The 13,984-nt window shown below is 39.6% G+C and overlaps 1 protein-coding gene across 12 annotated transcripts in view; it reads right to left on the minus strand.

Moving 5' to 3' along the window:
* The window catches only part of TRIM2 (tripartite motif containing 2), an 87,526-nt gene that overhangs the window by 8,119 nt on the left and 65,423 nt on the right, over positions 1–13,984 (minus strand). For all 12 annotated transcript variants that reach the window (XM_061476404.1, XM_061476412.1, XM_061476378.1 and 9 more), the window contains exons 7-9: positions 8,366–8,469; positions 6,945–7,112; positions 654–822 (exon numbers count right to left, since the gene is read on the minus strand). In XM_061476404.1, coding sequence (XP_061332388.1) covers positions 654–822; positions 6,945–7,112; positions 8,366–8,469 — 441 coding nt within the window. The remainder of the gene's footprint in view (positions 1–653; positions 823–6,944; positions 7,113–8,365; positions 8,470–13,984) is intronic.

Consider the following 13,984-nt stretch of genomic DNA (forward strand, 5'->3'; position numbering starts at 1 on the left):
AAAGGAAGAAACAAATATAAACAAGAACAACACTAAATCAAAATGTTTTCTTAATTAAAAGGTTATTCAGCCTGCCAAAATATTATATTTGGCTTCTGAGCAATAACAGCCAAGTTGAGAATATCAGTTTCAAGTTAGGAGTAATTTCATTTCATGGTTTAAAAAGCTCAGTATGCCTTTTCCTACCATTTTGCATTTGCATAACTGTGTCTTCCTGATCTCAGTCTGAACTCTATTTCATTACACCCATTTTCTAATGGGAAGATAACACTTAGGGCACTGGTTAATGTGTATCTGATCACTGGAAACACAAAGCACCATGTAGTTTATTATCATGAGCAGCTGCATGTGGGCATTACAAATCATTTATAAAATACTAGTTAAGATCAGTCTTTCTTGGGTCACTGGTCCGAAATGCTTCCAGGCATGCGGAGGTAGATAAAAATATTTGGTTACAGCTCTGTTTGCAGAACAGATGTTGCTGTCTTCCCTACCAATTAAAAAGTGAGGTGAACAGGAGCTGTATGTTTAGTAGAACCATTCTCCCCCAGGGGAAACAAGAAGGATATAGCGTCTTCAACATGCTCAAACATCATGCAAATGTGAGCAGAAGAGGCAAGAAAAGGGGATTTACATATTAACATCAAGTGTACCTGCAAACTGCTTGTCACCGTTTCCTCGACTGCCGAACCTGGTCACTATTTTCCCGTTTGGCTGGAAGATGAAGACACAGCATGCTTTATTGTCCACTACAATGATGTGTCCATTACGATCCACAGAAACACCTTTAGGGCCCATGAGCTTTCCAGACCCAATTTTGGCCTAAAAGGGAAAACACAAAACAGGAAAATATGTTGGCATGATAGAAATAAGTTACTACAGTTCAAAGATTGCATTACATGCTGACAGTGGGATGGAGAGACATTTTTTGTCATCAAAAGTTTCCCAGAAGGCAGTGATGGTTTTTATCAGCTCTTATTGTATACTTCATAATTTTTTTCTTCATCGAAAATAAAGACTGCTTTCTGTATGTCCTTTCTAGAGTGGAAAATCTGCCACCTCAGCAACTGAGTCTAAACACACAACTCATAAGAAATACAATCTCAGTCAATGTGGGGCAGGCAGTAGAAATTGTCTACCTGGATTTCTCTAAGGCTTTTGGTAGTTTCCCACAGCTTCCTCCTGGAGAAACTGATATGTTAGTCTTGACAAATGGTCTGTGTGGTGGGTGGGAAAATGGCTGACCAGAGGGTCGTGGTGAATCACTCCTTTTCCAGCTGGTGACCTATCTCCAGGGGTTGATACTGAGCCCTACGCTGTTCAATGTCTTCATAAGTGATCTGGGTGATGGGATCAAAGGATGAAGTTTGCCAGTAATATCAAACTGATTGGGGAAGTGGGCAATGGTGAACGGAGAGCCACCCTGCAGAAAACAAGGACAAGTATAAGGTGTTGCACCTGGAAAAACACAACCCAGGAGTGCAGCACAGGCTGGAGCCTGCCCAGCTGCGGGGCAGCTCTCTAGAAAGGAACCTGGAGGTCCCGGTGAACAAGAAGCTCAATGTGAGTGAAAAGTGTGCTGCTGTGGTAAAGAAAGCCAATAGGATGCTGGGTTACATCAACAGGGGCACCACCAGCAGAGATAAAGAAGCCATCATCCCACTCTACTCAGTGCTGGAATACTGTGTTCAGTTTTAGTCTCCGCTAAGCAAAAAAAGATGTGGTCAGGCTGGAGCTGGTCCAGAGAAGGGCCACAAAGATGAACTGAGCACTGGGAAGCCTGCTGTATGAGGAAAGGCAGAGATAACCAGATTTGTTCAGCATAGAGAAAAGAAGGCTCAGAAAAAGAATGGCTTATTACCATGTCCCAGTATTTAAAGGGTGGCTACAAAGAAGACAGAGACGCCCTTTTTGTAAGGAGTCACATGGAAAATACAAGGGTGAATGGGTACAAGCTACTGCTGGAGAGATTCCATCTGGACACGAGAGGAAAATTTTTCACAATGAGCACAATGAACCATTGGAATAATCTCCTCAGGGAAGTGGTGGAATCCCCAGCAGTGGACACTTTTAAGATTCAGCTGGACAGGGTGCTGGGACATCTAGTCTAGATCATGCTTCACCTAAAAGTTGGACCAGATGATCCTTGAGGTCTTTTCCAATCTGGTATTCTATGACTCTGTGATCTCTTTGGTGGAGAACATAACTTCCTGTTTCCATCAGAATTTAAATGAAGTAGATACTAAGATACCTCCTTTATGAAACAAGACTATCTTTGACTCACTGCCTTTGCAGGGTGGAACAGATCACCACCTAGAACAGGCAATGCTTCTGACTTTTCTACCCCTATTCCCTTCCTCTTGCAAGTGATGAGGAGCAGCTGAAACTCTGTTAGTCTGTGACTAACTATAAAGGTGAGACACATTACAAGGCACAAGAGAAGATGCATAACCTGACTTATTTCCCTCAATTCTCTAATGTTTTCAAAGCAAATACCCATGTTGATATCTGAAGGAGCTCAACTAACCTTAGTAAATCCCATGGTCCTATTCCACAGTACATTCTCACAGGTGGGGTTGAAGGTAAAAATAGAAGATATCCCAAACTAAAGTCATCTAAGTTCCCTGATGCTGTCTGGTACAAATTCACCAGCATTACTACAAAACATCTTTCAGTCTTAAATGAAGAAAACTCCAAGGAGTAAATCTTGCAGCTTCAAGACTATGCTTAGCCAATATGCAATGATCACGTATCTGTTTTATGTTCAGGTACATATGCTGTTATAAAATGCTAAATATTTAGGAAAAACCCACCTAATTAAATCATGCTAAAATATCCCCAGGGAAGACTATTAAAAATGACTTTGTGTTCACCAGGGGAAAGATATGAGCAAGCCTACAAAATGTATTCAGGTTTGCATAACAACAAAGCAGCAAAACCATAAGCTAATGCAAATCAGTAGATTTATTTCCTTTGGTGTGATTAAATCATATTCCTTTTTTTCCTCTGGGATGCCGCTGTGTTTGTCTGCTTGTGCATTGCACCACCTCCTTACTTCCAGGATTCCTATGACTCAGTCTCATGAGTAAAGTGTCAATACATATGGAAAAAAGTCATGAATAAATCATGTACTATGTTAATGGGCACTCAGTGCTGAGAAGAGTAATAAAAATCACCATTCTTGGGCCAGAATTTCATATATAATTTGCAGGCAGCAATAAATTAAGCCCAGCTAGACGTTGCAGTGCTTTTTACAAAAAAATCTCTGTTTCCAGTTTAGATCAAAATATGCTGATGACACATTACTGGGTCTGGCTGAACATACGCTTTGTATATTTTTATTTCAGAAGGTTTCTTAGAATTATAGGTTTGATTATTCGGAACAGAACATTATGAAACCCAGTCATTCCTGTTAAGTGTATGAATGGAAGTATTTTCAGACTTTTCTGCAATTAGAAATGAGAAAAGTATAATGAATCATCTGAACCCTTAATACAAATAGTGTGTTTAATTGAATTCAGTCAAGGACATTATGTCCCTTATTTTATAGGATTGTATGAATTTAGACTGGTTTTCAAATACGTGTTTATAAAGCCACCCTACTGAGGTGGAAAACGTTCTACTGTGGGATACTGCTAGAGGTAAAGAAGTCAGCTAGCCTCTATAAAGATTTATAAAGACTTTTTCACTGTAGAAATAGGTGTGTTAGGGCTTTAACTCCACCAATCTTGTTGCTACCTGAAAGGTTCATGATTGTCGGGAATTAATTTACAGACTTTCAACATACCCTCTTTTCCTATTTGAGAACTTCCCTAATACAGAGATACAGCTTTGTCACACATTGCAGCGTTACACAATAAATGGATTTATCATTTATACAACTGTCTTAATTCAACTGTAACCACTTAACCGTACCCCATTTTCCTATCTGAACATGACAACCAGCTACAACCATCTTCCTTAATTCTTCTAATGAGACACAAAGAATTTTCTGTCAGAGAAAATGTTTCCTCTTTCCCACTCATCTAAACCTGATCTTGACTTGCAGCCCTGTTTGACTACTAACAAGTTATCTTAGATACAACCCTTCAAGACTAGAAAGAAAGTAATTCTCAGAAGTCTAAGAATCATTTTCTTGGCTCTGTTCTCTAGTTCCTTCACTAGGCTTGAATACCACCACTGACACAGAAGCTCCTGCTGCTGCTTCACCATGTGTTCTCTCCTTGGCCTAGCAATATGTCTTCTATAACAGTTTTCTTAAGCAATTTCAGAGTAATTTACAGAGGAAGCCCCAACACTGTTACCTGCCTTTTATAGATAAGGAAAATAGAGCACTGGGAAGTGAAAAGGAAGATCACTAGTTACCCGCAAGACCTGTGGCATAGGCAGTAACAGAAGCCTCAAATGCTAAGACCCCATCTGAGGCTTTACAATTCACAAGATAACACAGCCTCATTAAGATGCTCATATTTTGGTGTAACCTCAGATTGCCCACCTCTTCACTGTGCAAGTTTTACAGCCTTAGAAAATTGAGCTCTGTTTCTACCAGCAACTGAGGAAGGTGACACATTTCTGCCTGGCAGCAGAGGTTGCTGGGGTAAGCCAGCCCTGTGCTGTATCAGGGAGATGCCTGGGCCTGGCTCCAGGGGAAATTTGCCTCCTGGCTCACATGACTATTAAAATGCTGCTAAGGCAGAGTAGGTGTAAGCAGACGTAGAAAGAGGGGGACAAAAAAAACCCCACCCAAAATAGTTAGGTTAAGTTCAGAATAGTCCCCGATAATGCCGAGTTAACAACTAGCAGACTGCCTGCATCAGAGATCGTATACAATGGCTTGCAGGCACAGTCCTTTGAAGGGAAACACCATTATACCTTTATCTCTCTCTCTGTGTATCTTAGCAAGTGTTGCACAATTTAATCTGACAGAGCCACTGTAAGAATTACCATTGCAAACACACAAGATATTAGAAGGCTTTGGCTAGATTCCTACATGCTAGCTCTGTTATATCCACGTCCTGTGTTTCAACTGTATGATTATGCCTGCCCTCCATATGTAAAATGCTTCTACAAAACACTTGTATATTTTTTCTCCCCTAAGTATAGCCTTCTGCATTCAATCTAATAATAGTACTTTATATCACTGATGTTTCATCTCTCATTTCCGTCTAGTCTCAGGAACTATAAAGTCCAATGCATTAACTTGCATTAACCACACAAATATTGCCAACTTCACACAGCTCTTGCAATCCAACAAAAGCATTGACTAAAAACAAAGCTAGGCTCCACGTCACAGGAACTACCTTAATAATTTATTTTTTTTAATACCTGTCTCCCTGCTGATAGTGTATAGCCCATAAATCCTGGCTTCTCCAGAGGCATGGCTTTTTTCTCCAGAGCTGGAACCATCCAAAATGCTGGATTTACAAGTCTTGAGAAGGAAGGAAAATAAGCTCTCCATGCTCTGCGTCCAGATCAAGCCAGTTCACAGAAAAGATGTTAATAATTATTTAAAACACACTTTGCTTACTCAGGGTTTTTAGATTCTTAACTAAATCATGTCTTTCTTTGGTTTTGTTTTGCTGCTTTCATTTCATTCAAGCACTTCAGCCAAAACCAACGTTTTCCTTTGTTAGCTATACATTTTCAAAACTACTTGACAAGGAAAATCACATATTCTCTTCCAATGCAAGTGATTTGTATTTTTTTTTTTTTTGACACTTGCATTGTATATTAGTATTGTTTTATTTTAGCTTCAGGTCTACACAGGATCTGGATACTTTTAAAAGCATACACGTCTGTTTCCCAGATGGAGGTCACTGAGGACTATGCAAGCACAATTGCCTATTTGCTATGGCATTTGTCACTTTGCAAAGCCTACTCAAAGGAAGGCCGTTTCTTAGTACACATGTGAGCAGCTCTGGGCCTGAGCTTTTTGTTCATTAGGCTTCCAGAAAATTAGCCAAACAGGCAATTTTGCTCCAATGCAAGACTGTAGAACTAAGTAACTATGGTAGCAATTTCCCTGCAGGTCCTTTATATTGCTGAATGGTGTATACCGCTAACCTCTCCTGTAGGTGACTATTTCTGGCATGCATCGCCAGACTCGGTAACATATATTCAGAGGACACGCCAAAGGAAGACAACCTCTAATTCTCTCTGGAATTGCACCTGAACCCAAACAAAATAAATATTGCAGGTTGTCAAGCATCAGTGTAGCATAGTATCTGCCTTCTTATTTTACTCCTATTAAAGGGATCAGAGATGCTATGAAAATGAGGAGTGCTTTCCTCAGAACTTCTGATTTCTGAAACCTAAGACATTATTACTGCCTTTCAGTTTTTCCGGTGCACATCACTCCACCTAAAACACTCCTGTCTATGCTGTAGCACTGGAACAACATCCTTGGTTGCCCTTCCCTGCATTTATTACCAACAGGATCATACGTGAATTATACACTTGATTTGCTGGTACACACGGAGTAAATAGAGGAAGTCATCATCAGTCTGCTACCTTATTTTTCATTGTTGCTGGAGAACCTTATGTCCTCCTCATAGGTTTTTATGTCTGTCTGTGTGTATATGCATATATGCACACATCTTCCTGTACAATGAGAATACTAAAGATATGAAGGTTGTTGAGCTAGTCCAACTAAACTTGATTACTTTAGCTATCCCTGACTACAGGTTATGGAAAGGCATTTAAGCATGTAGTATGTAGAACTGTAAAATGGAACCTAGTGTCTCTATTTGGTAAAACATAAGCATCACAGCTGTGACCTCCTCCTATTAATTACACAACATGGCTGTGTCATCACAACAATGGAATTTGGACTAAGTTACAACCAAAATATGTAGTTTCTGGACAAAAAAAAAAGCAACCAACATTACTTTGCATTCCTTTGTAAGATGGAGAAAGCTCCGGAGAGTTCCCATGGTATTTCGTACCTTAAATTTTCCATCTGATGAGAATATGCTAACCCATTTGTTATCATAATCTGCAATAATGATGTCACCACTGGGATGCACAGCCACTCCTGTTGGCCGCTGCAACTGGCCAGGAGACCTTCCTCGTATGCCAAAACGGCTCTTGAACTGACCATCATTGGAAAATATCTGTAACAGAAAATATTCATTTTAAATAATAACATCATCTGTGTCTTGGAGCATAGATTTTAGCAAGTCGCTAATGAACACTACAGTCAGAAAGAGAGGAACATGAAGAACATTTACCAGTCCATATTTGAAAGTGATATGCATAATTTAAGAAGAGGCTTCACCTGGACCCTAATTCTGAAATAAAGAAGTTCTCTGGACTTACATTGCACTGTTTCTTCAGTGATCTCAAAGTACTTAGCAAACATTAGTGAATTAAGCTTTAAAATGTCCCTCTTAGCTGGAAGGAAGTGGTATTATTCCCATATTAGAAATGAGGAAACTGAGGCACTGAGCTATTTGGCCACAGCCAAAGACTAAGTCAGTAGAAAACATAGGAATAGAAGCAAAATGAAAATTTCAGAATTTAATAATTTGACTCCAGGGTAAGCATTAGGCCATTTCCTGAAAGATGCTTTAGCCACACAAAATTCAGTCCACTGGTTGTGTCCCCAAGCCAGGTAATTAGACACTGAACTTCCTCTGAAGTGGCTGCAAATTACACAGTGTGCCTCTTTGAAAAGGCCTGGAATGGAATTCTTACTGCATGTGGCTTGCTGTTTCCCACATACTGAAGAACAAGCCACACACTGCTGCCTTGTTCATTGCTACCACATGGGCAGCCTGAAGAGTGATGACAAATTGCTAGTGGTAAAAAAGATACATAGCAAGCAAATGAAAAAACACAGCTTGATTTTCACACAGGTTACAGAAGCCAAGAAATCATGGGTGTCAAGTGTGCTACCAAGGAGGAAATTTGATCATGATATCAGACACAAAAATCAATTAAGTAGACTAAAAGCCATTTGAAAATGACATCTATGTGTTTGTATTTGCTTGAGAAATTATATAAAAATATAAATCTAGGGCATCCTGACCTAGATTTATAGTTGTAAACATAGACTGATAAATTTACTATGTAAAATTATATTTACAGAAAGGTGTTTTTCCAGATTTTTTCTTTATTCATTGCCAAACATCATAAGGAAGGGAAGTTAACTCTGATATATATACTAGATATAGTGTAGATCTGAAAAAGATAGCTGCAGGTCAAGAAGACGGAATTATAATAGATAACGAACAAGTTGAGCTTCCTCTGTATTTTCTAGATCTGCTCGATTTGTACAAAATGTGTCTGCCTTGGACTACAAAGAGGGCAGAGGTGTGGCAGTGGAGAGAAAAAGAAAACTGCTAGAAGTGGCATATCCTCGTACCTGCACACACTGGTTGTTACTATCTGCTATTAATATTTTTCCATTTGTAGATGCAGCTACACCTTGAAGATTTGTAAATTCACCTTTGTTTCTTCCCTTGGTGCCTAAAATAGAACACAAAGCACATAAGAAATCAGGTTAGGCAGGACTAATGAGGTAGCACCTAAGTGCCAATACATGCATTTAATACATCCTTGATCTACAGTTTTCTGTTTTGAAGAGTTTTTGTATCTGCTAAAGCTTCAAAGCACCATCTCAGTACCATCCACAGTTCTAAGTACAAGAAGTTCTTACTTTTTGGCATACATAAGCCCCATCAACATAATTACCTCTTTGGCTTTCACAAGTCAAAGCGTTCGTGATTTGCCTCTTGTGTGAGGGAACTGGTAAAATGTTTTCTCATAAGTGATGGACTTTTTTTAAACTTTGGATTTTTATTCAACTGAGAAGGCAATGAAAGGGGTGGTACCGTGGGAACATACAGGCAGAGGCTAAGATAAGAACCTGAAGAGATGACAAGGTTTTAGTACAATTATCTAAATGTCCTCAGTGAAGTCACAAAGTTGAGATAGAACATACTGGTGAACACTTTGGATGAGGCCATTTCAAGACAGGGAAGTTTCCTGTTGACTCATACACAGTTCTCAGTCACAGACTTTAACAATTCCCTTAGAAGCGAAACTCAGATGAAGAACTGCCTTTGAATGATTGGGACACGTGGGCCAATGAGGACCAACAGTTGGAGACTGAACGTTTCTGGCAGAGACCTTAGATTGTTCCAATAAAGCAGCGTACACACACAGAGGTCCTATTTTTACCCAGAACAAATGCAACAGTAATTTACATAAAACTCTAAGTCTTTTTCCCAGTGGCTTAAGGGGATAAGGAGCTGTAGAAATGACAAATTTTCACAAAAGTTCATTAAGCTTAGGTGCCTCGGTACTTAAATATTTGTTTTGAGATGCTACAAGGACAGTCACACAGCAAACTGATGTCTTTAAAAGATCAGCCCTAAAGTGGCTCGTCCAGATTACATCTGGAGCACAGAAAGAATATCCAGATTCCGGCTTTGTTTGTAAAGGAGGCTCAGGGGTCTTTAGACAAGACTGCAGTTATGATCTTGGACCCCGAGGCTATTCATAAGGAATGAATGAGTTTTGAAACAAAAAGTCTCTCTATAAGCTGTTCTTTCCAAGTATTGGATGTAGCACTACTTTTCCTGATGAAGTATTTTTATAAGCATTCACTGGCTGCGTATCAGACATTAACTGGTTTCAATATATGGGTTTAACTGAAAAACTTGCATTTTATTTTCATCAGTCCAAAATACCCTGGAGCTCGGTGATTAAAACTGTTCTGACTGTGATGCCCAATATAAGACATATATATTACCTCTGATTTGTATTTAGCTTTCATTAGGGATATATATGCTCTTAACAACCCTTCTTTCTGCTGTAGTGATGGGTATGGGATGCATATTTCCTGTCACTGCCTAACAAGTAACATTTAATTCCTCTGTACTTGGTGGTGTGAGCATGTCCCTTCGCTTCATGGCTTGTTTTCTTGAACTCCAAATGCTCCATCCCCTAAAAAAGGCAAATACTTCTCAGTTTTTGTACTGTAAGGGGAAAGCACATATTCAGGGAACAGCGAGTTACACACCAATTACATTACCCACACTTGAGCCATTTCTGTGTATTCTGTTAATGAGCAGTGCCTGAGGGATGCATGCGGTAATTTTTTTCCACCATATGCTAATGATAAGTTTCCTTTTTGCCTTTTAGCCAAAGAGAGTAGATGAAAAGGGAGAAACATTCCTTTTACTACTGAGAGTAAAGGGAAACCATTTGTTAGAAAAGAGGAGGCATAAGCTAGAGCATCTGGAACCAACTAGCACAAGCTATATGGAATGTATGTTCTTTACCCTTAGAAAAATCTTCTTGAAAGTCAAGGAATTTCATTTTTAAAGATAAGAGAGACCTATATAAAGAGTTACTCAGAATGATCTTCAGTGGATTCTTGTAAACATACATCAAAGGAAAAGGAGAACAAATTACCCAGGAATTCCATAGTCACATTTCACAGTAAGTTTAAGAAATAGTAATTTATTAGCACAGTGTGCATGAAATTCAGCTCCATGCAGTGTCCTTCTATATAGTACTTTGCAGCTATTAAACACATTACATAGGTCCTAATTTGCACACAAGCCTTGATACAGTCCCCTCTGCAGTGGCACAAATTTCTCTGATGAAGAAAGCTAAGATTAGTGAAACACAGCTTATTTCCTAATTTACGTTCAAGAGGAAGACAGATAGCTTTGAACTTTCTGATCTGAATAATTCACTATGCCAGCAAAGATCTGAATCCAAGCATAGGCAGTGGTAGGAGTTCAGATGATGAGAGGAAAGCTTTTGCTAAAGTATGTCAGCCTCTGGAAAAGCAGGCTCCTGCAACTGACCCCGTCATGCCAAACGATAATAGCTCCTTCCTGTAGAGATTCTTGCCTTACAAACACACCTGCCTGAGAGACAGTCTTCAGCAAGTCTTTTCCTGCAAGATGTCACCCCTCTGTATCAAGGCACCCCGTGCTTTGTCTTCTCTCAGTCATGGGAAGTCACCCATCTCCTTAGCCTAGGGAGGCACCAACATTTCACATGCACAGGGCTGGATCCAGAGGATAGTTGCAAAATCCTCATGCCAGTGTTCCCCAAGCAGCCTGATTTAGAGATGAGAGCTCACACGTTTCATGCCTGTCTTTGCCCAGCCTTACCTCCCTCCTGTTCTGAGCTACTGCATGGCACAAAGGAGGAAAAGACAGACATTTTACTGCAACTTCTGTGGCAAGCTGACTGGGAGAGGACAGCAGAGTTTTCATTAGGGCAAGGGTGAACAGAGTTATTAGGAAGAAGATCTGCAGCCTGTGGAATAGCTCCCTTTATATCATCTTTGTATACAGATAATGAACAACCAGATTTGCCTTAGCATTACCTAATTCCTTCTGGTATTACTGAGCGTAGCCTGCACAAATCAATTAATTTAGCTTTGAAGATATGCTTTCAACAAAAAGCATCCATTTTCAGCTCAAGACAATCTAGCACATGGAAAATACTTCATAATTTCAATCTTTTATTCTTGAACAATACAAGCCAGATTAAATCTCACCAAAAAGAAGGAAGGTAGAGGGGGGGGAACAACCCCCAAACCAAAAGCCCATTAACTTTACAGAAGATGTTAAAAATTACATCATGCAACTGTAATAATAATTTGCTCTGTAAGTGCTGGGCATCTGGACAAACCTGCTGTACGATGTACATTTTTGATTATCATAGTGATAGGAGTGTCTTTTTCTTTCCAAGTTTTACAAATATGACTAATACCTCTCTGCTTGCTGAGCTAGATCTACCAGCTTCCTAAAACACAATGAAAAACCATGTCACTGCCCCCAGCAGGAAAGAAATGGATTCAGAGAGACAAGAACCCTGCAGAAAGATTACAGATTAATGGAGAGACTTTGGAAGTTTCAAGTAGCCATAACCTGTTGTGTAAGTACAGTTTCTTTCCTCCTTACACCAGTTCAAATACTTTTTGAACTGCTCTGTATGTGGTACTGAAAAAAGCAATGAAACTAGACAGTATGGAGAGGTCTATATAAATACTGCATAGACATGTATGAAAGAGTTGCTTTCTTGTTCCTTACCTTCATTTCTTTTTTCCTCAGAGCACTAAACCATATTTAGTCAAATCTTACACATTCTGAGTATGTGATGACATCTCTCATAATAGACACAGCTGAAATACAAAAGGCTCTCTAGTAAAACTGTACCAAATCAGATTGTTAACAAGCTATGTGCTTACTGTAAAATAAATGTCAATGTTTCTAACCCAAGTTCTCATGCAAACCTAAATTTTAGAATTCAGTCAATCTGTTGGATGAAGGCACACAGTGTTTGTGGCCTTTAAAGAGGTATGAATAATGCAGTAGAAACTCTGGCAGGTACTCCCACACACTGATGGTAGTGAAGTTCGGGCTGATCTGTATTAGTTTGGTTTGCACAGAATCTGGCCCTAAAAGCTTGGCCAAGACCACCTCCAAGCCTTCCTTGTGCAGTGGAGCCCCTGCCACCACAACTAAGTATACACACATCTTTGGGTAGGTGAACCTCAGGAGCAGTTCTTCGCTGGTATAGCAGCAAAACCCTGAATGATGAACCAAGACCAGGTCTCTGTCATCAGGACATCAGACCCACACAGGGGATTCTCTGGACCGTCCATAGAAGAGGGCTAGCTGCAGTTGGGAAAATGTTTTTTCAAGATGTGTACCCATATAACCCATCTGTATTTTTTTAAAACCTCAAAAAGTATATATATCTGTAGGCAGCTCTGTTCCTTTCAAACAGGACAATCTAATACAGAGCTTCAGGCAGAGGCCTTCAGAGGAAAGTAAAGAAGGGAAACCTGATCAAGAATCCCTTTGCTCCACCTAAGCATGCTTTTAAACTGCACTAAAACAATTATTACATAGGCCCTGTTCTTGAGTTTTTATGTAGAGTTCCTAATATACTTTCAGCATTGATAACAGACCAGAAGGTGACATCCACACCTACTAAGGAGGCTGACAGAAGGTACTGTTAAAGGCACAGAATCAGAGTGAATTACACACATTAAATGTACCAGCTAAACTTAGATGCTCAGTTACATGACTGAATAGACAACTAAACACAATCAGAGGAAAAGGAAAATTGAACTTTCTAGCAGAGAACCAGCTCTCCATCTGGCTGTATCTAATGCCGATCCTAAGTATAAATAAATGAAGAGAAAAACAAGTTAAAGTGGGAAATAGTACCACTACTGCTAAAAGGTGTCAAAGAACCCAGTCACGAGAAGTGCCAGAAGAGAAAAAATACCAAGGCATATGGCATAGCACGGCAAAGCTAGAGCTATGGGGTCCTGGACAGAGTAGCTAACTCATGCTACCCATAGCTTTTAATCCTCCTTCAGAGACCAGGGAATAGATTTACCAGAGAAGGTGGAAGTTGCTGATACTGTGAACATCCCTCAGCTTCATCATCCTCTGCTCAGCATGCGTCTAAGGCAAAACAGCAGGGTAATGGAAAAGAGCCTTCCCTTTCCACTTACAGAGGTAGCAAAAAACATGGCACAACAATTATCTTCTGGGTATCATTAGTGCATTCTTGTTTTCTTTCGTATAAACCAAGTAGGTGCTACACAGATATTGCATGGACACCCTGTTAGAGATTATTCCTGTTTAAAACAAAAATTTAAATGTTAAGGATGCAAACTATTGAGAGAAAAGAGGACGAAGCAAGAAATACTCTGTTCTTGTAAATATTAATTACATGAATGCATGAATGTGCACTCAATAGTTTGACCTTAAAATGTCTGAATAGAGCCACATGCTGTTTTAAAAGCCATGAATAACAGAATGGGCAAAAGATACAATGCACAATGCCCCATGAACGAAAGCACTTAGCTGTACTAATGTTGTATTAATGCTATCTCTGTTAATCCTAGCACAAGAACAATCTCCTGCTAGGAGCTGATCAATTTACTTGTGCATAAAAGCCCTTACATCAGCATATATACAATAGCATACTCAGC

This window comes from Pezoporus flaviventris, unplaced genomic scaffold, assembly GCF_033815535.1.
Source record: "Pezoporus flaviventris isolate CSIRO_AGI_PZ_B2104156 unplaced genomic scaffold, CSIRO_AGI_Pfla_v1 ptg000002l, whole genome shotgun sequence".
Classification (NCBI taxonomy): domain Eukaryota; kingdom Metazoa; phylum Chordata; class Aves; order Psittaciformes; family Psittacidae; genus Pezoporus; species Pezoporus flaviventris.